The sequence below is a fragment of the Tinamus guttatus genome, unplaced genomic scaffold (genome assembly GCF_059628265.1).
Source record: "Tinamus guttatus ecotype Peru unplaced genomic scaffold, ASM5962826v1 Tinamus_guttatus_pri_ptg000197l, whole genome shotgun sequence".
Classification (NCBI taxonomy): Eukaryota; Metazoa; Chordata; class Aves; order Tinamiformes; family Tinamidae; genus Tinamus; species Tinamus guttatus.
The window spans coordinates 6,987,027-7,013,871 of record NW_028288731.1 but is presented as its reverse complement, the minus strand read 5'-3'; the positions used below and the strand labels follow the sequence as shown (position 1 = coordinate 7,013,871).

Here is a 26,845-nt window from a genome sequence, read left to right as displayed (position 1 = left end):
AATACTCCAGATGTGGCCTCACCAGGGCTGAGCAGAGGGGCAGGATCACCTCCCTCGACCTGCTGGAGACGCTCTTCTTAATGCACCCCAGGATCCCAATGCAGTATCCTTTTCTATAAACCCTCCTGGACCTGGACTTTCGCGGTCCTGCTGAACTCCCCAAGCATCCCGACGTGGTGCAGTGGGTGTTGCCTTCTGCGTGAGTCTCGCCGCGCTGCGGTGCGGGGGAACATGAAGCTGACACGCGAGGAGGGCGGATCGGCCTGCGCAGGGGGCTTGCTCAGATCTTCAGGAAAAAGGTTCCTCTTGAGGTCATTTCCTTCCTATTATTACACTCCTGAATTTTTGCCAGAAACAGGGGTGAAAGGATTTATTTTTGGCCTTTGAATGCTTTGAAATTAAATGCTGTCTTTGACTGCTTTGAATACGGAGAAATAGAATCCCGCTTAATTCCTGCCATTGTTATTCCCCGATGCGTCTGGAAAAGGGCCTTGCATTTTTTTGCAGTGTCTTCCCTCTGTCCAGCGGCCCAGCTAGTTGATCCTTGGAGCTTTGGCGGTGCCTCCAGGTAGCTCATGGAACGTTTGCTGCATGGAGGTGCTCCCAGCGCCGCGCTGAAGGCCTTAGCGCACACGTGGGTAAAAACACATGGTTTTGTGGCGGGGAGAGGAAGGGAAGGGACACAGGCCGTCCAGGGTGGGCACTTTCCAGCCAGGTCTCCTCTTGGCCCCCAGGTGCCCGTGGCAGCACAAAACAGCAGAGCAGCTTCCAGTTCTTGCTTAGCAGTCTGCTCTTCCCGCAGCCAAATGCCTCGGAAGCTCCTCCCGTTTGCAGCCGCCCGCTCCGCGTGGCCTGCCGGAGCCTCTTCTGTGGAATTCTCCCATGGAAGAGTCAAGGAAGGAAGCGGAGGGAGGATGGGGCTATTGCATCCTGTACTCTTTGCAGGGGAGTGGCCGCAGTAGCCTGGTTCCAAGGACGTAATACTTTGTATATATTTTAACGTAGGGTTGTTTGAACCGAGGTAAACCCTCGGTGAGCGGAGCCAGGGCAGCCGATTGTGCGTAGCTGGTGGAAACAGCCTCAGAGTTTGAGAACATCCTCCTGAAACCCTTTCCTTACATTGACAAGAGGAAGAGACAACCCCGAAGCGGTGACGGCGCAGCGGTGAGGATCCGGAGCAGGAGCGAGCGGGGTCCAGCGGCAGCTTCTGTGGAAAATACACCCTGTGCCTAGGAACAGGGGTACTGTCATTAGGAGTTCTTCTGTAAAACAAGCATTTTTTTTCTTGCTCTCCAGTTGGTTAATTGGGCTGAAATGGAGGAACGCAGTTTAGGATCCACATATACCCTTTGGAATAGCCAGGTAAGGCTGGAATCAACAGTATTGGACTTCAATTTCAGCACGGTGTTATGTATTACTAGTGCTTCGTTCTGTGGAAAGTGCTTGGGTTCCACTAAAGGCCTGGGGGCTGTTTGCTGGGGAACTGATGGGCAACTATTTGAGCTATCACAGAATATAACCCATAATTGTTACTGGTGCTTGGCTGAAGGTGGAAGAAGAGGCTACCTGCTTTCTAGTGTCTTTTCAATGGACTGCTTTAAAGTGATTTAGTCTAGCAGTTGCTTGCAATGGACACTCTGGGTTCCAAGTGTTAATTTGCTTACCAGCTTTCTAGCAAAGAAGTGAGGCCTTAGGTGGTAAGATTTGTATTCTTCTTTAAAAGTGTCTTGAAAGAGTGCTTAAATTGTTCTTAAACATATTTCGGATACCAGGCAGAAATGGAATCAATTTGTTAGTTCAGCAAGCATTGCGCTGCTTCCTTAATGCTAGAATTGAAACACACTTAATAGAATTAAAGTGATTGCAGGCTGCCAAGGGGAAAGTGTCGTGCAGAGGCAGCTCCTCGAGCTCGTGCACAGCCAGCTGCTCCAGATCCACCCCTCGTGGCCCATGTCATGGCCACGTCAGCTCAGCGGCCTCCTCTGAGCTAGAGGATGGTTTTTCTCAGAGAAACTCCTCTTGTGAGAGAAACTCCTGCCAGATCAGTGAACCTCACCCTGAGACAAAACCGTCCTTATTAAACAAAAATACTCGTGCCAGCCCTCCAGCCCTGTGGATGTGCACGGTAAGGGAGCACCTGCCAGGGGAAATAACGTCTGGAAGGAGAAATCCCCAGGCGGAGCAAAGCCGCCCTCGTGGTGATATGGGATGTGTCACCCGTTACCTGAGCACCCAGGAATTCAGTAAAATTAACCTCAAATGCTAAGGAGGTCAATGTTTTGACAAATTGAACTTTATTTTTTTTAATTAAGTGTAAAGAACACAAACACATTAAAAGATTCAGCATAAAGCACCTTCTAGAAGGGGAGGAAATGCCGGAGATTAGGAGGCAAATGCCAAACAAAGTAACAGGATTATGCAGGGATGCAGCGTTGCCAGCAACACTGTTGATCTCCCCTGAGCTAAACTACGTGGATTTTTGAAGAGCTGTAAATGAGAAAATCCATACATGCCAGTGAAAGATGAAGGAAACTCTTTATACGATGAAAAGTACTCGGTGCTTGAACCTGTTTAGCATCACCTTCTTTCTGAGCTCTGCATACACAGTGCTTTATAAATGCATGCCAGAGAAGAGATCCATGTGGAAAAGTAGGAAGCTTGTAGTGAATTTATGATTTTCTTCTTCCTGTTCAGTAAATGAAACTTGAACTTTTCTCGCTAAGACTTTGTGGGGCTTATGCTATAAATTGTAATAATTCAGGTCTGTGTTGTGTTGTCTCAAAGTCAGGGATGGGGATGTGGGGAGAGCTCAGTCTTCACAAGTGATAAGAGGGTAGTGTGTCCCTTAGGCTGGCTCAGAGCCCAGGATATTCAAAGTGCAGTAAGCAAACCTTGCTGCCTACAAAACAGCACCTAAAAAGTGAGCTGGCTATTTTGAGAAAAATGATTTTCCAATGATGAAAAATGGTTGCCCGGGGGGAGGTAAGGGCCTTGCTGGAGCAGGTGTGGGGCCAGCGGGATTCCCGCGGGGAACGCGCCGGGCTGGAGGCGAGGGGCCTGGTTCCTCCGGGCCGCGCACGGGGAAGCGGCTCCTGCCGCTCCTGCTGGCGAGCCGAGGCGGGATGCGCTGCCGCGTGAACCGGCGGCGTTTGGTCTCCCCGGCGTGCCTGGGGACTCTCCTTCACCGGTTCCTAGGGCCAGGGCCAGGGATTATTCAGCAGTCGCACAAGGAGAGCAGTGTTGCTCCCCACGTTTGCTCTGCAGTGCTTTCCAGGAGCGCTATCCAGGGCAAAGCGCCAAGCAGCAGGGTTTATTACTGCCCGTTGTCCAGTGCAAAACACCGTGTGTTCCCGCACTCACTGATCTGCACAGGAGCTGAAGCACTGGAAGATGTACATGATTTTCTGTGACTTTTTTTTTTCTTCTTGTCTAAATGAATTGTTAAAGATTGAAATCTGATCTCCCGTTGGGTTATTTCCTTCAGAAGCATACCTCGAGTTGGCGAGATGCTAATGGGCTACGGCAGTATTTTGTTGCATATTTTATGTTCTGGGAACTGGTGTTTATACATACGCTTTGGCCCAGATTCTGGGACAGCAGCCTCTTTCACAGCAGCAAGTCGTCAACGAAGACGGCGCTAGAACTGCTTCGAGCTGAAGATCCCTGGGGAATAGAGATGATTTTTTTGGAGAGGAGCCACCTCCTGTCAAAGCTGCCCCCCAAGGCTGTGCAGGGGGAGCAGGTGCTTGCCAAGCAGTGGTCTCTCAGCATCCTTCATCCCTCCCTGTCTCCAGCACGTTTTTCTTGCAGTGTCCATGTGCCTGTGACCAGAGTGGTAATGGCTTGGTGGCCCTTGCTGGAAAGGGGACCTTTTCTTGATGCACGGCATGAAGAGCTAGGCACTTCCTTAAATGCTGAGTTTTAGTACGTTGTAAGAAAATACGCTTTCTTGTAGCTGCCAGCTCAAAATTTGAGACTTACCTTGTGTTTTTGTCCATGCAGTGCACTTTCTGAAGCTCACTGCTGTTTTTGTAAAGGTTCCTATTGATTTTACTTGCTCATAGGTTTAGAAACCAAAGAACAACTGCTTGTACCTTCCTTCTTGGAAATAGCACTATTAAAGGCATATTTCGTTGCTTAAAAGTTTATTGATTTTTAGAATTAGGTGAATGTTCTGAATTTTCTTGTTTATGACTATATCAAATATACTTATTAGTTATAGTGTATCAAACATATGTAACAATATGTAGCTAAATATGGTGGTAGTATAAGTGAGTGTATCTGTCCTTCTGCTTGGCATTATGAACAGCCTTTTCTCTAGATGATTGAATACAGAGATGTGGGAAAGGTAGAGCTAGCAAGAGCTGGCTCGTCACAGGCGGCATCCTGACTTACCTAGACGTAATGAGAGCACTGAATCACAAAACCGTTAGTGTTTCAGATAATGGGAATTTTTCAAAAGTCTGCTCTCTCTCAGTAGCCGAAATTGTATAGCCAAGTTCATCTTATGGACCAAAATATGCAGCAGCACAGGTATGTTAGAAGTTAAACTGTGTCTTGCCATTCTCCGGAGTCCGGTCCATGGAAAATAACCTCATAGGAAACCTGATGTGATCGGGAGACGGGAAGGAGTGCGACTAGTTTGTGTGCTGTTGTGTTGGGGCTGCATGGAAAAGCAAGTCCGAGGGTGCTCTCTGCATCCTCCCGGATTGCAGGAGGTTGGTAGTCACCGTAATTTTGGAGTCATCGTGACGGGGACGTGTTCAACCCGCAGCTCGCTGCAACTTCTCCGAGATGCCCGTCCCTTGGGGCTCAAACACCTCAAGAAAGATTCTCCAGGCTGCCTTTTGCCTCTCCAAAGGTGGCTCAGGTTGGGGACACGATGCTTGATTTACCCATGAGCAATCAGGGACCAAGTCCACTGTGTGCCCTGTAATGCTTTGCTTATTAATTTAGTGGGATGGGAATGTCTAGCCTGCACTAATCACCATTCAGGAGATTATTTGGCATGTGCTGAGTTAACCCTGAAGCAGAGGAAGAAAGGTTTCAGTGTACATGTATGTATTCGAAGGGAAAAAGTAATAAAGCTTCATTGCTTATTGTTCTTTCATAAGTCGTATATGGATTTCTGAAACAGAGGTGAAACTTTTGCTTTTATTTATGCAGGATTTCCTACCAAAGTATAAGGAATGTCTGCTTGAATAGCTAAGAGCTTCATGCAAAGCAGGCTAAGTTTTGGGTGAAGTTTTTTCAAAATTGTATAATGCACTCAGGAATAAATGATAGAACGGATGTTTTTTGATTGTTTATTTTTTTGAGTGATATCAAGCATCACTGGGATGAATTTGTTATTTGGTAGTGCTGGCAGTTATATATGTCTGCTCAAGAGTCACGTGCCTAAACACACATGTAAAATATTATCGTGAATACTTCCAAAGAGCCTTTAGTGTAAAATAAGTTAACTTGGATTTTTGTCAGCGTCTTGCGGGTGGTTGTAACTAGTCTTTGCTTCCCTTCCAACAGCTTCTTACTCCATTTCTGTTTAGTTCAAAGTGTTTTCTAGGTCTGAATGTAGGCTGCTAAATTAAAACCAAGCAAACAAACCTCCAGGTCTGCTTTTGTCACTGTTAGTAGTAAAGAGCTAATTATGAGGGGGGAAAAAAAACATTTTACTAAGCTAATAGTCAGGTGCTGACCGTTTCCTTGTGAATTCTGCTCTTCTGAATGTTGTCTCAGCCTCATTAACAGCAATTCTGCCCCTTGGCAAACCTGTGATTCAGGTTCACTGGTGGGTGATGCTGCCGTGCGGGTTGGGAAGTGGAGCCTTAGAGGTTTTGGTGTGGACGTAAAAATATTCTCTCTGCTTTCTAAAAGGTAACCCAACGGAAGCATTGGTACCTCCAGGAGCATTTCTGTGGTTGGTACCTCGAGAATGAATGTTATATTTCCTTGCCACAGAGCAGGATAGCTGTAAATAAGTGGTGTGGCAACCCTCTGAAGGCCGTCGTGGTGTTTGGAGCTGCAGTCCCTGTGCATTCCCAGTACCCCATCTATTGAGTTAGTCCTGTTCTGGAATTTCATACATTACCGTGGTAGGTCAACTCTTACAGGAAACCAAATGTTTGCTTTGGCTGTATGCATGTCTGCTTGCTCTGTATAAATTGATCTAGCTATGACTGTAAAGGAAAAAACATTTATCATTGGCCAGTTAGTCTTTTTTTTTTTTTTTTTTTTCCTGACAGAAGTCCTGTTTTTGTTTCCAGGTATCTTGAACTGAACAACCACCCTCCGCCGCACACTTGCTGTTATGGGTTGGACTTTACAAAGAAGGACTGTTTTGGCTTTTTCTCTTTCAGATGAGAACTCTCCAGCAAATTTCTGGGACTCCAAGAATCGGGGAGTGACTGGCACCCAGAAGGGACAAATTGTATGGCGAATTGAACCGGGCCCGTATTTTATGGAATGTGAGTACATATTTATGCAGCATAAGGCAACCATATGGCTGTAGGAAGGCATGTTCATAGGGTGACATTTTTAATATCCCTTTTGTCAAACTCTCTGGAAAAACAAAGGAATAGATACTGCTCAAAGGACAGTGCTCTCTTTTAGTGTCCTTGCCAGGTGTCATAAAAGGAGAAGTTGAGCTTAGCTTAGCTGTCTCTGTCATGTAGGGATGTTCCTAAGCAGTGTGCTAAAGCTTAAGGGAAGAAAGAATTGCCTTGTGCAATGCCATGCATGCATTGAAAGATTAACACCCTTCTCAAGTTTACAGTTCCAGCTGAACAAAACATTAATCAACTATACACAAAGGCAGATAATCAGCCAGTAGTGCTAGAGTTTGTTAGTACTGAGATTAGATTTGTCTTCAGGAACCACTTCAGGGATTTCCAGGTGGGGTTTTGTTACGCTGGAGACATCCACCAGGCAGCTTGGAAATGCTGGGAGACCCAAGTCTGCCTGGAAGGAACAGGCTTCAGGTGAGCTCTGTCAGTGAAGCTTTAGATCGGAGTGGTATGGCATTCCTTGGATGTGCAGGAAGCTAAGCCACTCTGCCGTGTGAATTTTGCTGTTTTTTGCTTTTCAATGAAAAGGAGTTATCTTAGCTTCTAAAGTATTTGATCCCCTGAAGAAGCTGCCGTTGTAATCCTCAAACGGCCCCCGTGAGCTTGTGGGAGACTGACCTGCTGAGAGGCCACTGCCAAGGTGGCAGTGTGTCCCCACGGAGCTGTGGGCTGGTCCACCTCCCGTTTAGCTTCACAGTCGCGAATCTTGCTTCAGAAATTAGGGCAATATATATGCCCCGACTCTAATCCTTGCTTCACCGCACACTGCAATGCCGCTAACGCCGCTTGATATGAATTATTCTTCCAATTAACTGATGTGTATTTCAATACACAGCAATATGTGTATTTCAAGAGGTGTTATGTACTATTCACTATAAATAATAGAAACTTCATATTTCTAGAACTCATTATTGCATCGTGTCAAGTTATCATATCTGTTACACAACATTTTTATATATACAAATGCAATACAGCGATACAGGAGTGGGAAAAACATTAGCAGGATAAAATCAAAATCAATTTTAGGAGTTTATTCCAAGAAAAAAATGGCAGAGCTGAAGATGAAGATCATGAGAATAATGAAGGTCAAGAAGATGATTAAGTTTCCTGCTGCAGAAGGCAGTGCTGTGTTAAAGCAGATGCGTGTTAGAAGAGTTCCTTGCCTCTTCCTTCTTGTGCAGAGTCTATCTCCTTTGTGTTGCCACCACCGGTCACTTGCCTGTGTGGCAGTTTGGTCACGAGTGTATTTATATTCTTCAGGTGCCTACGTGTTGTTCCACAATCTGTTGACACCAGGTTCTTGGGCAATATACATAGGTCATGTAGTAACCTCAGCCAGTATCACGGGTGGCCACCAACAGAACTAGAGGAAATGGCCCCAAACTGAAACACCAAAAGTTCCACAGGAACTGAAGGAAAAATGTCTTGCCAGTGAGGGTGCCAGAGCACTGGAACAGGCTGCCCAGAGAGGTTGTGGAGTCTCCTTCTCTGGAGATCTTCAAACCCGCTTGGACGCAGCCCTGTGCCACGTGCTCTAGGTGACCCTGCGTGTGCAGGGGGTTGGACTAGATGACCTCTAGAGGTCCCTTCCAACCTTAAACATTCTGTGATTCTATGATTCTATTTCACGAATTGGCGGTTTTGGTGTAAATTCAGCTGCTGCCGGCTTTGCCCTGCGCAGATCCGTGCAGGGTTTGCTCGGCAGTGCTGGGCTGGCAGGGCAGCTGTGGCGGGCAGCTGCGCGCCCTCCGCCAGCCTCAGTGGCCCTTGGGCTGCCCCAGGCCTGGCGCAGAGACTTGCAGGCTCCTTGCTGAACCCCTGAGGTTTCTCTTGACCTTGTCCTCGGCCACTGCGACGTGCCTGAGCTCCCCAGGGCTGCTGGTAAGCTGCAGGAGTAACCGAGGTAGAGAGGGCTTTTGTGACAGTGGTGTTTGTACCTCAGAGCCGTTCATGTTCGCGAGCTTGAAGCACAGGCAGCTCTTGACTGCCCTACCTATATGTTGCTGTACCTACATAACTGTCGGGCTCCCTCCTCTGCCTATATGTGAGGAGAGGAGGGGATGGGATGTTAGTTACAGGCTGAAGAAACCTTGAGCCAACCTGGCCATGAGAACCGATATGTTAACAGAGTTGCATTAAGTAACTATGGTAATTGCTTAGGAATTATAGTCAAAAGGTAAATGAACCTGGCCCGAAGTTACCTGCCTCCTAGGCAAGAAAAGCAGCTGAAGTTACTAATGTTGAATAATGAGACCAGTCAGTGTGAAGATTACCCAAAAGTTTGGTTGTATTTTTTTTTCCCTACCATTGTTGAAGCTTCAGGACATGGCGTTTCTTTTTCACCAGCAAGGCTGTACCATCTGAGTAGGGCAAAGCGTGAAAGACAACAACATTGCCAAGAAACCGTGTGCCCATGAATCTCATGCGGAAGGTAACTTAATGCTGAGCATAACTGTAAACATATCAATAGTTTAGTTGAGGTTCATGGAGTTTATGCTGAAGGTTAGATCATGGTTAAGCTTTTTTCTTTTTTTCTGAATTTGACATCACTGTATATGGTCTTGTATACGCATACAGTCTTGTAATGCAATTTTCCAGGCATTCTGTCCATTCTTCCTAAGACCCCTCCTTGTAGGTTTAGCAGTTCCTATTTCCCAAGCAAGTACCACGTGTACAGGCAGTTTGACTTCTGCATTCACATCAGGCAATCCGCAGAAGGAACGGGAGGGAGATGCTCATTATCAATTCCCCCAAAAGCAGCAAAACAAAGATGATCAAAGAAAACTCTCACTAGCCTTCAAGAAAAATCAACACAAAAAAATTCCATAGGCTCTACCCGAGAAGGGAGATTCAAAGGAATCGGCAATGAAGTAGCAAGAAATAAGCTTAATGTGTCCCAGAAATAGAAACCACCTCAGAGGAGTGGCAGAGGGAAGAGGAAAAGAGTATGCAGAGGGGAAATAAAATACGTGCAAAGAGCAAACCCCAGCTCACGCCAGCAAACAGCCGCTGCCCTTAAGTCATCCCTGCTGGCCCGGGGGCCTGGCTGGAGGCTGCAGAGGCTCCTCTTTCCCTCGGGAAGGACCCGCAGTGCCATGCAGGCATGAAAAGGAGGTTCAGCAAAGGGAATACGAGCAGCAGGATCCCCAAGGTGGTGTTTCGTTACTTACATAACAATATATACATACTGCATAATTGGGGTGGTTTAAAACTCGGTGCTTTGAGGCTTGCTAAACTGTGTGGGAAGGAGAACAGTGATTCACTAGGCAGCTCTGTAAAGCTGTTGGCCTTCAGAAGGGTTGCTTAGAAGTGACCACGACTGAACAAAGGGTTTTCCTACCTCTGCAAAGGGACAAGGTTGAGGAGAAGGACAAGTTCCGAGTCCTTCCTCTACTTTGCTGTAGCGTAATAAACTTGCTGATGTTTATAATATCCTCTGTCCTAGTCATTCCTGTAAGCAGGATATAAATATGTTTATTTGCATACCTTTGCTGCAGTGATGCTGTGGGTTTGCATCTCAAACTGTAATCCAGAGTGGCAGCTGCTGGGATGCATCCAGAAGCTGCCAGTCTTGTCACATCCATCATTTCCCAAGTCACCCTTGGGAAGTTTGTGGTTAAATTACTTCTGGTGCCTCAGTGCAGTAGGCAGACAGAGTGGCTGCACGGCCAGTGTTTGCTTTGTGCTTAAAATCTCAGTTCTGTGACTGGAACAAGCTCCAAGATAAATTCAGAAAATATGATAACACTTGTGTTATCTTGAATTTACAATTCAAGAGGTCTTAATCCTCTCTGCTGAGACTGAAACTTGCCATACTGTGCACTCAGCCAAGCAGATTCCTACCCCATTTTTGGTTTCATTTTGTTTAAATATAATATGAATTTTTAAAAAATCGACTTCATAATTGAATTTGTTGGTTTTAGATTTTAAGGCCTGCTCTAGTGAAGAGTGGTTTTATCTGTTAAGAGATATAAGCACTGTTTATAAATATTTTTATTGGTTTTGAACAAAATGGTCAAGGTTAGTGACTATTCTGTCAAGATGATTCATTGCCTGTGTCCTGTCTTTACATGTTCTTGATATTCCTTTAACTGTAGATTTCATTTGAGTGAACTTCAGCCCGTCGTATTTTGCATTGAACTGTTCTGAGGCTGTGTAACTTTGTGTAACCAGGGCCCGTATTCTGACTGGAGGCTCTTTGGCCATCGCTGTCCCTAGGCTATTGATGAACATGTTTGCTCGGTTAGAAACATTCATACCTGTTCTTAAAGGGGAAAAAATTGTTGAACTGAATTATCTGCCTCCTGGAAAGGAATGAGCTCTTCTGAATTGTGTTGGTGCTTATGTACTTCAAGTATATTTTTAGGCAAAAGCAACTTTTTGATGGACAAAGATAAAATACGAAAGGCAGGGAACAGATGAAGTGGGGGACTTGGGGGAATTATGCATGTTTTAAAAGTAAGCTATTATTTGAAATAAGATGATGAGACGAGAGTGCATAGTCCATAGAGAGAATACAGCACTATAATCTCATGCAGGAGTTCTTTTGAAATTCAAATGCCAGCATTTGAGTCCCAGAAACCCTTCATTAATTCCAGCGTTTTTATGTAATGGACCTGAGCTATAAATCTATGGCTATAAAAGGGCAACAGCCATTGGCTTTAGAAAGAGAGGATTATGGTGTTGTGGAGTGTTCAGATTAATTAATTAACATATATGTGTTAATATATATGGCTCTTTCTGATATGTTTTGCAGAATCATGAGCCATTGCTTGGCTGTTTTTTGAAGAGATAAATTTGGAGAAATTAGTATTTTTTCCGCATACTGAGAGGCAGCTTCCAAGCACTCAAATTCCAATCTTACGTGAACTAAAAGTACTTAGGTGCCCATTTGGCTGCGGGCATTGTTCATAAGTCAACAGAAATCCTCAATTTAGGAAGAAGTTGCAGTTTTGGGTTCAAAATTGTTGCATATGTCTAATGAACTTTTGTAAGTGATTAGAAATCCTGTTTGTATTTTGAATTTTTCTTTAAAGCTGGTTGTAAGTAGGGCGGGTTAGGTTAGTCCTGTTTGGCTGTGTAAACCAGCTGTAAGTAGGACGAGGTGGACTCAGCAGCTCTCTGCTGGGGACGTCCCTGGTGGCACTGTTAAGCCAGATGCTTCCCTTTGCAGGACAGTGCTGAGATTCATTCGCTTTGTAAATGAATGCTGAACCATAGCTGCACCTATCGAAATGTTATTTTTGGCTGAGCATTTTTGCAGAATGGGCTTTGATCCTCTCTGAATAGGGATGAGTGGACATTTCATCTTTACAGCAGTGAAATACTTCAGCCTTCAAGGAACCGTCCTACCTGTCCCCACATGCCATTTGGCACGTTTGGATTCCTGCCGTGCTGCTGAGCTGGGCTGGAGGGGCTGCACTGCACAGGCTTTCATGCCCATCTGGTCTGTCTGAACCTCTCACCAAAGTTATCCCAGCAGAAGAGGGAAAGATTGTTCCGGATGGGGCAGAAAACACGGAATCCAAGTCAGCCATAATTATAGGGTTTTTAGCCCAGCTGGAAGAACACAGAGTAACAACAGTGGATATCAGGTTTTGGTTAAACAAAATACTCCCTTGTTTGCAATAAGTGCAAGCAGCAGACTAAGCTCTGTTGAGTGGGATCAGAAGCAAGGTGAAATGTTCCCCTTTCCCCTGTGCTGACATAAGTGCTTCAAGCTTCCTTCACGTTATGTCTCATGCAGTTTCCTTCAAAGCTTCCTTGTAGCAGGTATCTTGGTAAGACTTTTTCATAACCAATTGTAACAAAACAGTAGCAGAAATATTAGCTGAAAAATCAGCTAAGCTCTTTTCTCCTATGCAATAGAAGGTTTCCACACAGGGAGAGGAGGAAGCAGCTGCTTTATGCTTAATCTACTGTAAAAGTATTTCTGGAACCAGATCACTGAAAGATGGATCCTACTCCTATAGAATGACTCTTCCAAGGTATGCTGGAAGGTGCAGCCTTTCACCATGGTTGATCATGCCTAGGCCTGTCCTTCTACCTGAGCATCAGGATATCTGTAGGGCTGATGTGAAATCCCAGCTTGCAGGACTTTGGATAATATTTTATCTTGTCCTCAAGATAAATCAGGTACCATCATCAAGAGTATTTTTGGGCTGGCATACCAAATGATAGGAGAAGGTTGGACAGGTCACACAAAAAGGGGAGATCTTAAAAGTGGGGCTCTGCAGGCAGTGGTTGAAACAAGGTGCTTCTAAATGTTTCCATCAGTGATTTGGAAATAAATCTAAGACTCGTTCTGATTTTACCTGTGGGTGCTATGAGAATTAGAGAAGTGGATAGAAACAATGAAAGATCCATATGGGACGACCTAACAAGATAGGCACAGGCAAAATAAAATCAGTTTCGAGTTAGTTGTCCTCAGGATGAGGCACAAAGGCCCTGCGTGGGTGAGCGTGTCCTGGCCGTGTAACCCGTGACCAAGACCTCTATGCACAAAGCGGAGCGGGGACGACCAAGACTGGTCAGAATAGGTGCTCTAACGATTGCCCTTCTCCTCTGTCTCCTAAGAATCAAGTCAGAGGAGAAAAGCATGTTTGTCTAGCAGTAAATATGGTGTGTTGTAGTGCCCTGTGCCCCTGTCTGAGGTGGGGGAAGAAGGCGGGGAGCTCCGGCGCCGCTCGAGCTCGTCGCGCTCCGCACGTTCCCACCCTTCCCTCCCGTCCTGCTGAACCGCAGTCGCCGTAGGGGGAAGTCATTTAGCTGAGAATTATTGTTTTGATGTGAAAGGAGCCCGCTTAGATTGCGTAAACAGGGTTCCTCTCTTTAAATCATCACGTCAGCATAATATATGTTAATGCATTCATCTAAACAGGCTGCACAGCACTTTCCATTTGAGAAGCAAAGTAATCAGTTACTTCAGCTGTTCCATAGAGGATCAAGATACAGTGTATCTTTATTTCTCCCTGTGCTTATAAAGCTGTAGAGAGAGGCCTCGATTTCCTTTGATTAAATAATTTAAGGGTAAAACAAATACATATTGATTTTTTGGTTTTCTACTTTCAGGTCTGTTGAAAAAAATCATAATTGGAAGTCACTCTTATGTAGAAGTGGTCTGGTCTTCGCAGCTCAACATTAATCTCATTCCTTTCCCTCTGCATCCATTCAAAACAAAAAGTGGGTTAATGCAAGCTGTGATTTGCAAATGCTTTCTTCCTCATTAGCAATAGTGGACATCTCAACTGCAAGAACTCAAAAAATGCCCTCTTGCTTTTTTACAGACTCAGGGTAGAAATCTAGTTAAAAAAATGCAATTTACCCACATTTTAGCTAAAACCTTTATTCACTTTTTTTTTTTGAGAGCGAGATAGGCTTCTGCAGTTCGAGAGAGCATATTTTTCAGCTGCAGTTACTGTGGCTTTTTATATAGTGAAGATATTTCAGTAAACTGCTAGTGAAAGAGGCTGCGCATTCGAACAGAAGCGAACGGTGATTCCCCATGTGCAGCCCTTGCCTTCACTGCCTCTGTCTTGCCCAGTGTCAATCACAGAGGATTTCATGCGATTAATGTTTTGTTTTCCAGCTGAAATAAAGATCTGTTTCAAATACTACCATGGTGTTAGTGGAGCCCTCCGAGCTACTACTCCATGTATCACTGTGAAAAACCCTGCTGTGATGGTAAGTTTAGCCTATTTGTTTGTTTATTTTATGTGTGCAAGAAAATAACATTAAATATCAGCTATTCCTGATTAAAAGAGAAATCTCTTTGCTAAGAATTTGACTTTGCTTGCTTTCAAATTTGAGGTTGCACATAGGCTGTAATTTCACGCCCTGGGTAAACACTTTCCAATACCTATCTAGTTGAAACTGATTCCTTATCAAACTCTCTATTCCTTATTACTCCTTGCTAATATTTAAAGTTGATGAGACGGTGATTATTGACATAAAAAGTAAGATTGACTTGAGAATAATCTTGAACTTGACTAGAATTCTTGCAGAAACAAGTGAGTTCTTTCAGTGTTCATATACCATTAAAATTTAGATTAAATACACTAATGAGAGTTACTGTTTCCTTATTACAATTTCATTACAACACTTGACCTTTTGAAATGCAGCATGTTTTAAAGGAATCTTGAATTGTTTAAAATAAATGTCTTCATTAAAACCAAAGAAACAAACAACCAAAAAAAAAAAAAAACCATACTTTTTCTAAGAATAGTCTCCCAAATTTTACCCAGGTGGTTTTGATTATCAGCCAAGCTCAGGGTTCAGGTCACACAATGTTCCACAGGGCATTTGATCCGTTGTTGTTAGCTGCCAAATACATAAAACCAGAGCTGCCAGGACAGTGTCGTGACAACTACAGCTGCCAGGACAGTGTCCTGACAACTACAGTGTTGCAAACGGCGCAGAGCACAAGTTACTCAAGCTAGTCTGCTTTTATTCTGATGTTTCACCTACGCCTTTTCAACACTGTATGCTGCATACAGCTTGATGTTATGGCTACATGATAGGTATGTGTTCTCATAGACACTGTGCTGCCTGTTATGGTAGACTGTCTACTGGAGGATATTCTATTCTTTCGGTATTGGTGATGTCCCTTATTACAGAAATTACAGAAATTTTGGTAGGTGTGAAAGAGTCAAGGCATGGATCCATGCTTTTTTTCAGTCTGTTACAAATTATCTGCCTACTTGGATCTTTCTGAATTTTGGTCTCACGTGGCTAGCCATTTGTCGAGTGCCAAATCACAACAACTATTCCAGTCTGTCGTGCATTTTGGGTAAGCAGTTGACCCTCTGAAGTGTTCATTTACACACCATTCTAGTGGAAAAAGCAGGCCTGCTCTAGCAATCAGGACAAGCACAGTTTCCCAGGTGAGCTAGTGTTCGTAGTTCAAAATTCTCAGTATTTATGGTGGGATCAGATTTGGAAATTGGGAGAGAAAAATCGAAGTTATTGTTTGGGTCGCAGTGGAACTGGAAAACCAGATATGGTGAATGGTGACAGTGGTAAGTCTGAAGGAGTGTCAGCTTTGTGGGGGACTCTTCTATTGTGAAGCTGCTAGAGAAGAGAGTTATAAACCATTGTATTACAACTGAATCGTGGGCAGTCGTATCTTTCTGTAGAACATAGGAAGTAATGGATGTTGAGTCACCGAATCAGTGACGTAACAGAAAAACACGTAGAGAACGAGGAAGATGCTTTTCTTGCTATGTAATTTTTTTAATGAGAAACTAGTACATGTTAGAATAAGCCAGAGAGAGCACCCTGTTCCTCTGACCCTGTGCGTGGGGTGTACGCGGGGATTAGCCCCTTGCTGCATCCCCGGAGCCCGTGCTTGGATCAGGGAAGCTGAGCTGCAAGGAACCCAGCGTGTTTCCGAGGCCCCCTCGGATTTCCTGCCAGCTGGTGCTGCCTAGGGCTCCATACAAAGTCATTGCAGTAGGGATGTCGTGCCCGGTGGGAAAACAGTGGCATTTGGGACACTGCAGTGACAAATGCTTTACCTTGAAAGCGATGGTGAATCACGGCCCGAGCAGCGCGGCGAGGAAACGGGCTGGAATGTCGCAGCGTCACTTCCCGTCACAGCGCGTCCCCGCGGCCCCTGCCCGGCCCCCGGGACGGCCAGCGTCCACGTCCAGCCCTGCATTTGTGTGGCCGCGTGTTGTGCTGCATGGGAGAGTTTTGTCAAGAACGAAATCCTGCAGTATCAGTTCTTGATTTTGGCCCTGGTACATGTGCTGATTTGGTTTTGTTCTTCCAGTATGCTTGCTAATCATGGGAGGTATATGAAAGTTAATGGCATTAAATTGCTTAAAGCTCTATAAAAACGTATGGCTGCATTTTCGGTTAGTGCAAGGTGGTTTTCTTAATAGTTTCCAGTCTGGCTGTCAAGTCTCCCCCAATAATTTATCATAATTTATCATAACTTCCCATAACTTCCAATTCATCTTTAAACAACTGTCCTGATGTTAAGTATTGCTTTTCATACTTGATTGACACATATAGGTACAAAATTTTTATTCAACTTATTTTTATGGCTTTTGCTTAGATTTCTTGGATTTCTTAGCTGGATTAACATCTTTCTCTTGAAAAACAATTTTTTCTGTTCATCATAAGAACTCTACTTGTGTATAAAGTAATAGGACATATGAATACATGAGAAGGTTTCTTGGGGGAAGTAATGCAGAAATCCTTTGTTTGGAAAAGTAGAAGACAAACTCTCAAAATCTCTGCAATATGAGCATAGCTTTTGGGGAACATTCGTAGATAACTGAAATTCAAAAGAAATGTGTTCACAGATGTGAAAACTTCTGTTAGTGTAGCTGTGATTTCTTTGCTCAATCTGTTTGCTGCAAACTATCTCTTTGTGAAAATCAACAGAAGTTACCCTAAGAATCCCAGCTAGCACATATGTGGGTATCTATTACCAGTTTACACCATTGATCCATTTTGAAACATCAAAACCCAGAAGAAAATACTTTTTTTTTTTTTCGATCAGTCATTTCTTCCCGTATTATAGCCCGTATACACTCTGCTCTGGTGATTCCACGGACTGGCATGTTAACACCACATGGCATAAATAGCAAATAGATGTTTTCCTAGAAACTGATGCTGTAACTTTTCCTCTGGGTAATAGGCAGGACTTCCCTTGCGTACTGCTTTACAATTGCATAATCCTTGTCAAACATGCATAAAAACAGATGAAGACTTCTGGGAAAACTTTTGCTTCATTTTTTCTTCTCTTCAGATGGGAGTAGAAGGCATGGATGAAGGTGCTTCTGGAGCCCAGCACTCTCGGAAGTTAGTCAGCTTTACCCTTTCAGGTAAAAAGCAATTCTAATCTAGCTTTTGCGAATTATTTTTACAAAAAGAGGAAAGATGTGTTAAATAATGCATATCTCTATTAACCTCTCTAGGAGAGAGAGCTTACTCTAGTGACTTGAAAGACGTCATTATTGGGGGAGAATTTCTTTTTGCTGGAAACAGGCTAGAATTGCAAATCTCTAGGAATTAAAGAAAGGGATTTGGCGGATCTTGGCATGAGAAATTTTTCAATTTGCCCAAGGGAAAAGTCCCTCTCAGATTGAAGAGTGGAAAACTTAGCTCGGGGATAAACTGCAAGTTCATCCCAAGCCTTTGAAGGAAGCAGTAAAAAAGCAGCACTGCAAATGGTAATTTAAAAATATACATATGTACTGGTAACAGGGGCAGCGAAGCTGTCCCTACTGCGAAGCAGCAGTACAGCCAACCAACCTCACTTGTTTTCATTAGCTCTAGAGCAGGAATGTTCAAAACCATTCCTGGTTTTCCTTCCTTTTGTGCAATTTGAAGAAGGTTCTTGGAAACGTGTGTCCTTCCAAGTCTTTGTTAAGACCATTGTAAGAAAACACATTGGAAAACACATGTCAAATTGAAACTCGACTAATGGCGAAAGATGGATGTTTCACTGCAGTCTCTAAAATGAATGAGGAATCACTTAAGTGAGCCAGCTGGCAGAACCTTCCCGACCAGGTGCTTTTTATAAATCATGGCAGCATATGTCAGACATCATCAGTAACATTGTACAGTATATTACCATATTAGCAAATCAGTGTGAAATAAGAGTTTTAATGTAATTGCAAAGTCATCTGCTTCGTCCCTGGAGATGTTGCAGGTTTGTGGTCTGTGCTGGTACAGACTCATGCAATATGAAGGCATGTAGATATGATTTCAAACCAGGAGTACGCAGTGCCTTTTCATTGCTAGGGAGTGTTGGTGTTTCGGTGGCTGTCTTGCCTTTCCCAGCTGGTGAGTGGAGCTGGACTCTGGACAGGCAGGGCTGCCTATGTCAGCAGCAGCTCTGTGCTCTCTCCTGGCAAAGCAGCTTCTGAAGGGCTTTAGTTCACAGCTGGTGAGGGAGCGCCCCGTGCATGGACTTGATGTTTTCCAAGGGAGCTACTCTCTGTTTCCCTGCATTCCTACTGTGCAGGTGCTATTTTTTTTTTTTTAAGATTGGAAATATCTCAGGTACTGAGAAAAAGCTCTGCGTAAGTTAAAAGTTCCTGCCGTGTTTTATGTTGCGTGTGACTGAGGCCAGAATGTAACTGAGGTCGTTGCTGCTTTTCCTCTGTATAGGCCCTTGGGAAAGGACTTGTCTTCCTGCCTTAACTATCTGCCTAGTTATGAGTTCCTGTATGACTAATGTTAAGTTGGTTTACTTAGCGCTTTATGGTAAATTGATTTTGTGCTTAATATTTTAGGAATATGCCGGTTCATGAACTAGTTTGATTACTGTGTTCTTTTTTTTACCTTCCTTTTTTTCGCTTTAAAGATATTAGGGCAGTTGGACTTAAAAAAGGCATGTTCTTCAACCCTGATCCCTATCTAAAGATGTCCATTCAGCCGGGCAAGAAGAGTACGTTTCCCACATTCGCTCATCACGGTCAGGAAAGAAGGTCGACTATCATCAGTAACACAACTAATCCTATTTGGCACAGAGAGGTAATGTATGCCTTTTAAGAGCTCTCTGCCAACTGATGCAGTGTACAAGGCTTATATTTTCTCTTTATGCTTTGGTCCTGGCTCTCTCAAGGTTTTGAGCCTATTTTCTAGCTAGTGACTTAAAATGACACACAAATTAGAGTAATTCTGGAAACCCCCATGCTGGATGCTAGCAGCTATCATCTGCATGTTTAAGCTACGTGTTTATGCTACACCGCTGTGAGGTTTTCATTCCCTTCTCCGCTCACAAGAGTTGGATTCATTCAGCAACCCTGTGGACTCCTTGCAATTGCGAGAATAAATTAATTAAAGTGGATTGTATGCTGTGAGCAGCCGCTTTAAGCAAAGGTGCAGTAAGAGAGCATTTGTACTCTGTGATTGCAACCACTGTTCGTTCAGAAATGATGCTCTTATTGCACATAGCAGGTGGATGGGGTTCTGTTTTGTCAGGCACGGGATGCTCTTCGGCGTGTAGAAATGGAAGGAATTACAGGAAAAAAGGCAGAGCAGTGGAAGCTGCTTTTCCACTTGTGCTTGGCCGGGGTGAGCTGTGAAGCCGTGCGGGTCTCGGGGGACCTGCAGCGGTGCAGTCCCACGGCTGCCTTCAACACGTGAGCAAAGCCTTGGCTTGGAAGAGGAGTGCTCCTGTGGGAACGGCGTTGGCATAAGCCCTCCTCCCTCCGGGAGTCCATAGTCTTTGAGGACCAGTGAGTTGGTCTGGAGAATATTTCCAGGCTGGAAGCAAATCAAACAAGCACCAAAGCAGGACGGGGCAGGGCCAGCGTTTGCACTGCTTCTTGAGTGCTTGTTTCCGAGAATGACTGTGGATCTGAAAGACTGTAGAGTTTGAGGGTTTTAGTTTCTAAATCAATTCAGATTCTTTTTGTCTGTCTCTCCATCTAATACGCTGTAGGAAAATCTACTCGCATTTTCTCCCATCCTTTTCTTTCACTCCCCTGTTTTGCAGCTTATTGCAAAAGTGGTAATACTGGAGCATGCGTTGCATCATCTTGCTTTAACTGCTGGATCTTCCCTGTAGCAATGCTCTGACAGTACCAGCTTATGCTTCCTTTACATATGCTGGCCTAGTGGTGCAGAATTGATCTTTTTTTTTGTGTCTACTCTCCTCTGCACAGTGATAGGCAATTTTATAGCAAACAGAGAGCGAGAAATTTTGTGTTTATCACAGCAGTGCCACTCTGCCATTTATGCTGCATGGGAAAGAAATTTTATTCCTAACCCAGTTTAATTGTTGTTTCTGAATATATTAAGTAGATCTATAGAGGAGCTGAAGGGTTGTTCCTTGTTTTGACTCTGTTACATGCAAACACAATCACAGGCTCTGATACAGCCTCAGGTATCCAGCTTAGGCGCCTGTTAGCCATGGTACTGAAGGTGTGATTTGTCCAGAGATCTTAAAAGTAGAGGACAGCCTAGGCTTTTCCGAGTAGGTTTTACCCATACCCTTTTTGTTTGTTTGAAACAATCTAGAGAAAAAAAAAAGATCTTTTTTCTAGAGCTACACTCCTGTGGGAGTTTGTCAGCATGGCATGTGCATGCACTCACACTCAGATCCGCCCGTAGATCTAGTTTTGAATCTTTTGGCCACCTTCAGTCAAAAATAAATTAACGCCATGGCAGTGTGATGATAGAAGGGGAGTTCCTGAAGCACCACCTGGACAGAGGCTCTTTCCTCCTTTACCCTGCACTGACCCCGCTACTGTTCCCCGAAGGTGTACGGTGAGGATTCCTTCTCCTTCTCCTTCCTTTTTTTTGGCATGGACCAAAGTGTGTTGCTGCGGGGAGGTTTTCTCCTGAGCATGCGCGTTTGAGGAACAGTAAAGGCAGGGGTTTTCAGAGAGGCTGATTGCACGTGTGGAAATACAGCTCTTACTAAATGATGCTGACATTATTCTCCATCATAAAAAGTGCTGTACTCATCAGTCTCTGCTTTTGGAGTTTGCTGCAAACTGGTAGTAATTATGTTCATACTTTCTGAAAAAAGGTGTATTGATATGGTGTCAAATATGTTCTTTCCTTCCAGAAATATTCTTTTGTTGCACTTCTAACAGATGTCCTGGAAATTGAGGTTAAAGACAAATTTGCCAAGAGTCGTCCTATCATCAAGCGCTTTCTCGGGAAGTTAACCATACCAGTTCAGAGGCTATTGGAGAGACATGCCATTGGGTAAATTCATATTTTTTAATGCTAACTCTCCCTCATGGTTCACTCAGCAGCTGAGCTCCTGGCGCAGAGCAACCTCATCCCATTAGGAGGAGATGTAGGAAATATCCTTACTGAGAATATGTAGCCTTATTGCCTGGCTGGAAAACATTTGTGTTTCTTAGCCTGTGGTGAATGTACCCATGTTTGCATATGCGTGCGTGTGTAATTGGTTTCTCAGTTTCTTTTCAGAGCTTTTTTTTTAATCTGTGGCTAACTAGTCAAGAAGCAAGGCACTGTTTAGCACAGCTCTGTACAGTTGTGTGCAAGTTTTTTAGAACAAGCAGATTTTATTGTCTCACTTCTTTTACACTCAAAGCATTTTTAGTTGTCAGCTTAATAAGCAGACTTTTAATATCCCTTGAGCTAAGCAGGCAGAACTGCGAGGCTGTGCCTGGTTGTTTTTCAGGATGTTGGCGATATGGCACTACTATTTTTCTTTTTTTTTTGATTTTTATCTTTAACAAAAGGCAGTATAGTACAGTGTGTTATTTTTGCCAGAATCTTTTGACCTTTACATGCTAGATTTGACACATCAGGTAGAAAAAATAATTCCTCAGAAGATGACAGGAGGAACCAGATTGTTCAGCTCTGTTTTGTATAGGGCTTAACTCAACAGCCACCAAAGTTAATGTGTGTCTATTAACTGCAGGTGGGAATGAGACCCACCTGGAACAGTGGAAGAATGTTTTCTTCCTGGAGAGTTTAAGAGCATGGCAGTATCATCATGCTTTTGTACAAAAAGCAGGATATAAACAACTGCCTCTGTTTTCGAAGGTATTCCCATCAAAATAACAAGTTGCATAAATAGAGCAAAGCAAATTCAGTTTGAAAACAGGTTTCAGCTTTAAGTTTACAAAGTGGTGGTTACCCTGGTAAGTAAAATCAGAATAAAAAAAAACAGAATAAAATATTAAGAGTAATCTTAAAATCGTGATTGTGTCTTCTGATACTGAATTTGTTTTAAGAAAATGAAGAGCTGCCCGGGTACTTTGTAATGGTCTGCAAGTGCAGTTCAGATGTACACACTTACAATCTAACTTTGCTAAGAAATGTTTCATCTCTGAGTTTCAACAAATTGCTCTAAGTTGACACAAGGAGCTTTCTCTAATAAATCTGCCCACTGCTACATGCTAGGAACAGCATGGTGACAAAGATTTTCTTTCAAAATCTGGGTCAGGGTGGTCATTTCCATGCTAAATTCCCAAATGTTCTTCTGCCCTGGGATTCCTGGTGGTGTGAAGTCCAGGAATCCCTTACCTTGTTCGCCGTGTTCATCCATATGCATCCAGTTCTTTTCTTTTTCTTTTACTTTTTTCCTAAACGAAAATGCTGGAAGAAATTTTCTACTTTCTTCTCTACACCTCAGTTAAGCATATTTGATAAACCAGATTTTTTGTAGGAAAGAAACAGATGTGCAATAAGTATGTAGGTGGAACCTGGGTAAGTATTCAGTTAGCTTTTGCCATGCTGCTGTTGGAACAGACTTTAAATAAGTCTTGCAGATGTTTTTACTTCTATCTGCAATTTATGCCTATTATTTAGGGTGTGTTTTTTGGGGTTTTTTTGGTGCATATCCGGCACAAGTATGAGAATGAACTGCACCCAGAGCAGGCGTTTCAGAGACTGCTCTACTCCTGGCGGGCTGAGAGTAACGACAGTGTCAGAGAGCCCTGTGTGCCTCTCAAATGACAGTCCTCTGAGGACACCCCAAGGCTGGCTGAAGAATTGTCACTGGGGTACAGAGACATGCATCGGTGACACAGATCCGCCGTGATCTGGTGCACTGTGGCCCATGGAGCATCCCGAGGAGGCTGCTTTACCTCACATTGCCCACTTCGGGCTTTTTTTTTGCCTAAAGCTGATGTTTGGATGCGAACTGCTGCAGCCTGTTTGCATATTTACCTTGCAGAACTTTGCTTAGAAGAATGCATTTTAGTGTATGTCACTCATACTGCAATCAGAGTGCTCCCAGCAGAAGAGAAACGTTTATACCAGTGTAAATTTATTTGCAGCAAATTGTAAGCATGTATTTGAAGTTAAATTCAAGCATTAAAAAACACAGGAATGTGTTTAGGCAGATGAAAAAAAAAAAAAAGGCTAGGAGTTTTGTATAGAGTAAAAAGCCACAAGGGGGCAGAATGTTTTCAAAAATGCAAGGGTTTTGTTAATTACAAAATAAAAACGTTTTCATTTGGGGATTGAGGAGGTAGAAGTTCCCTTACAGTTTGGTTTCTTTTGGAATTAGGGGCAAGTTTAGGGTTATACGACAGTTTCTGGGGCACAATCCCTATTTGAAAATGATAAAAAGTAGTGTGTAAGGCTGTTTTGTCTCTTCACTTCGGGTATTTTAGGGCATTGCTAAAATTTGTCTCCATATAAGCCAGGATATGAGACTGGTCTTAAGAATGCAGAAATCAGTGCATGTTGATTCTATCTGATAAGAGTGTCTATATGTGCTGGAAAAGTAAAAATAAAGCAGTTGAAACTGTAAAGACTAATATCTTTGTTTTTGCAGAGACCAGATTCTCAGCTATAATCTTGGCAGAAGGCTCCCAGCTGATCATGTCAGTGGCTACCTCCAGTTCAAAGTGGAAATCACATCGTCTGTCCATGAAGGTGCGAGTTTGTCAGTGATCTGGATCTTCGGATAGGATGGAATTTCTGTGGTAGTTCTCCTCCTAGGTTTTAGTATGACAAGTGATTCCCATTTGTGTAGAGTGTCTCTGTTACAGATTTTTTCTAGCAGGAGTCAAATCGGGGATATTTCAGATAACTCTTTGGAGATGTTATTGCTGAAATATTGATATCTTCCCCTATTGTTCTTCTATTTTATTATAGTTATATTTTAAATGGATGTGTTTATTATTCAGTTTTATGAGACACAGTAGATAGTCTAATTTGTTGTTTCTGGTCACTGTGGCACATACAGTGGCTACCTACAGCTGAGATAAAGAGTTGCAAGTGAGATTCCACTCGCGTTCTCCTCCTCTCCTAGCATATATGCAGATCACAGTGTTTTTTTCCCTTTACAGGACTCTGTCCTGCTCAAAACTGAGAATATCTGTCACGGTTAGAAGAATATATGGTTCCATTCTTAAATTTCTTGTGCAGAAGTACAGACACTTACAGCTGGGTTTTTCAAATCTGTACCTGTTTAATTCCCATGTGGGAAATTATTATCTCGTTGCTCAAATGAGATATACTATAAAGAATGACTCTTTGATTGAGGAGTTGACTTTACACAGTTTTGCAGGATGCTGGACAGTGCTGTGCCATTTGAAAGCAGGATGGTGCTTCACAACCATGAATTTCCTTTATCCTACAAGATACTATAGATTTATACAGAGAAAATTCTGTCATTGTTGCAGATGCCTGCATTGATTTAATTGTAAGCAGACATCTTGAAAGATGAGTATTTTTGTACCATGCCTGTGATGCAAAGAAAATGCAATCAGTTGTCTGTAACTATGTCGTGTTCAAGTTCAGTCGTTCTCTGTTGCTCTGCAGATGCTTCACCAGAAACAGTGGGCACTTTGCTGGGAGTGAACTCTGTCAATGGGGACTTGGGGAGCCCCTCTGATGACGAGGACATGCCAGCAGGACATCACGATACATCCACAGTATGTTCCAATGGGCCAGTCCTTGAGGAATCTTCCGGAGAAGCAATTCCCAAACACCCTTTAAGGACTAGTGCTACCCTGGAAACAGACCAGGATGAGTTAACCTCTACTGCTTCAAGATCATCACCTACCAGAGGTCGCCAGGACTCTCTGAATGACTATCTGGATGCAATAGAACACAATAATCATCCCAGACCTGGGACATCTGCCTGCGGTGAGCGTCCCCTTGGGGCCTCCCCAAAACTGAGGAGTAGCTTCCCTACTGACACAAGACTTAATGCTATGCTTCACATTGACTCGGATGAAGAAGAGCATGAGCTACACCAAGACCTGGGCTTTCCGTCCTCCTTGGACGATGAGGGTGGTTTAGTAATGCTTAATGGTGCTACAAGAAATGCTGAAAGAAATGGTTCGAGTTACTCATCAGATCAGATAATGCAAGGGCCTGCAGAGAATGAAAATGCTTCAGCCTCTGAAGCTCCTTTGCAATCAGCTGATGACCAGCAAGAGACTCTCCAAGAGCTTCCTTCATCCCAGGTGGCAGGAGATGAAAGCCTGCAAGACTCTCGAAGCGAAACACCAGCAGAACAGAGTGGCAGGGAGTTATGTGCCGCTCAGGAGGCAGAGCAGCCTCCTGGCAGCGTGGACTCGGGAGCTGCCGATGCTGCTGCTGGGAGCAGAAGAGGTGCTAGTGAAACTGAATCCATCGACCAAGGGTCTGAACCTTCCCAGGTGTCATCAGAAACTGAGCAGAGCGACCCTGCTCGCACGGAAAGTGTGAGTGAGGCTAGTACCAGGCCAGAAGGGGAGAGTGATGTGGAAGGGGCAGACAGCTCTTGCAATGAAGGTGCCACGGTGCAGCGCTCCTCCGTTGAAACACGGTGCGCTTCTTTTGAAAGCGCCAGGTTTCCGGAGACCCCAGCCTTTACTTCTCAGGAAGAGGAAGAGGGCGCTTGTGGCACTGATGTGGCCAGAACTGAGGCTGTTGCTGAAACACAGGCCGCTGCAAATGCTTCTGGCTCTTTACCTGCAGTACAGGTCCCTCAGGAGGAGGTGCAGGAGGCTGAAGCAGCTGAATTACAAGACCAAGAGGAAGCAGAAGAAATTTGGCAACGGAGGAGTAGCCTGCAGGCGGCAGCTGCCAGTAGCCAGTCTCAAGATGAAGAAACTGAAGGAGCCCAAGCAGCTTGTGAGGGTGCTACAGCAGAGCTGGAAGGAGCTACTGGAGGTAATAGCTGCAGGAGGCACTTTCTGAAGTGCCTTGTCCTTTCTGCAGCCATTGAAAATTATTTTAAAAATGAACAACTGAAAATAAAAACCTTAATCTCTCAATTTTCAGTATCTCTCAAGTTTTTTTTTTTTTTTTTGGCACATGAGGGTTACTTTGTTCAGGAGGCTCTGAGGGATTTTAAAATGAAGGGAAACCAAAATATCCAAGCAATGCTTACTTCAAAATTAGGAATAACTTTGAGAGAGTAATGGTAAGGGTGAATAATTCTGGAGTATTACCCTGTTGGTTCATCAAAGAAAAAACAAGGGAAAAACAAAGTGTGGAAATAGAAAAACGTTCCTGTTTTCTTTGAATTGTTTTTGACCTGAAGAAAATATGTGTATGTTTTGGCAAACAAACATAAGGATAATTAAAACTCAGATTTTGGTTGCACTTCAGACCGATTGGCTTATTTTTCCAGCTCCTTATCTAATGCATATCATAGTGCAACTGGAACCGTATGGGGAGGGGAGCACGTTACTCGTGTTAACCATATAAAAAATTCACCCGTTGTAAAACAGAGAATTTAGAGTGTTGCTCAGTTCATTGGAAATAGAAGGGTGTCCACAATAGATCTTTCCCAAGCATGGATTCATCCACTCCCTTTCTTCAGGGACTGAAGTGCATGTCATCAGGTGGGTGCAATCACGTAGGATTGTTGGATGCATCCTGTT

At 43.8% G+C, this 26,845-nt stretch overlaps 1 protein-coding gene across 1 annotated transcript in view; it reads left to right on the top strand.

Annotated features, from left to right (window-relative positions):
- HECW2 (HECT, C2 and WW domain containing E3 ubiquitin protein ligase 2) overlaps positions 1-26,845 on the top strand; it is an 82,128-nt gene that overhangs the window by 16,023 nt on the left and 39,260 nt on the right. Inside the window, exons 2-8 of the mRNA XM_010219794.2 lie at positions 6,357-6,464; positions 14,152-14,246; positions 17,323-17,398; positions 18,886-19,055; positions 21,100-21,242; positions 23,797-23,897; positions 24,789-26,129. Of these exons, the coding sequence (XP_010218096.2) occupies positions 6,357-6,464; positions 14,152-14,246; positions 17,323-17,398; positions 18,886-19,055; positions 21,100-21,242; positions 23,797-23,897; positions 24,789-26,129 (2,034 nt within the window). The remainder of the gene's footprint in view (positions 1-6,356; positions 6,465-14,151; positions 14,247-17,322; positions 17,399-18,885; positions 19,056-21,099; positions 21,243-23,796; positions 23,898-24,788; positions 26,130-26,845) is intronic.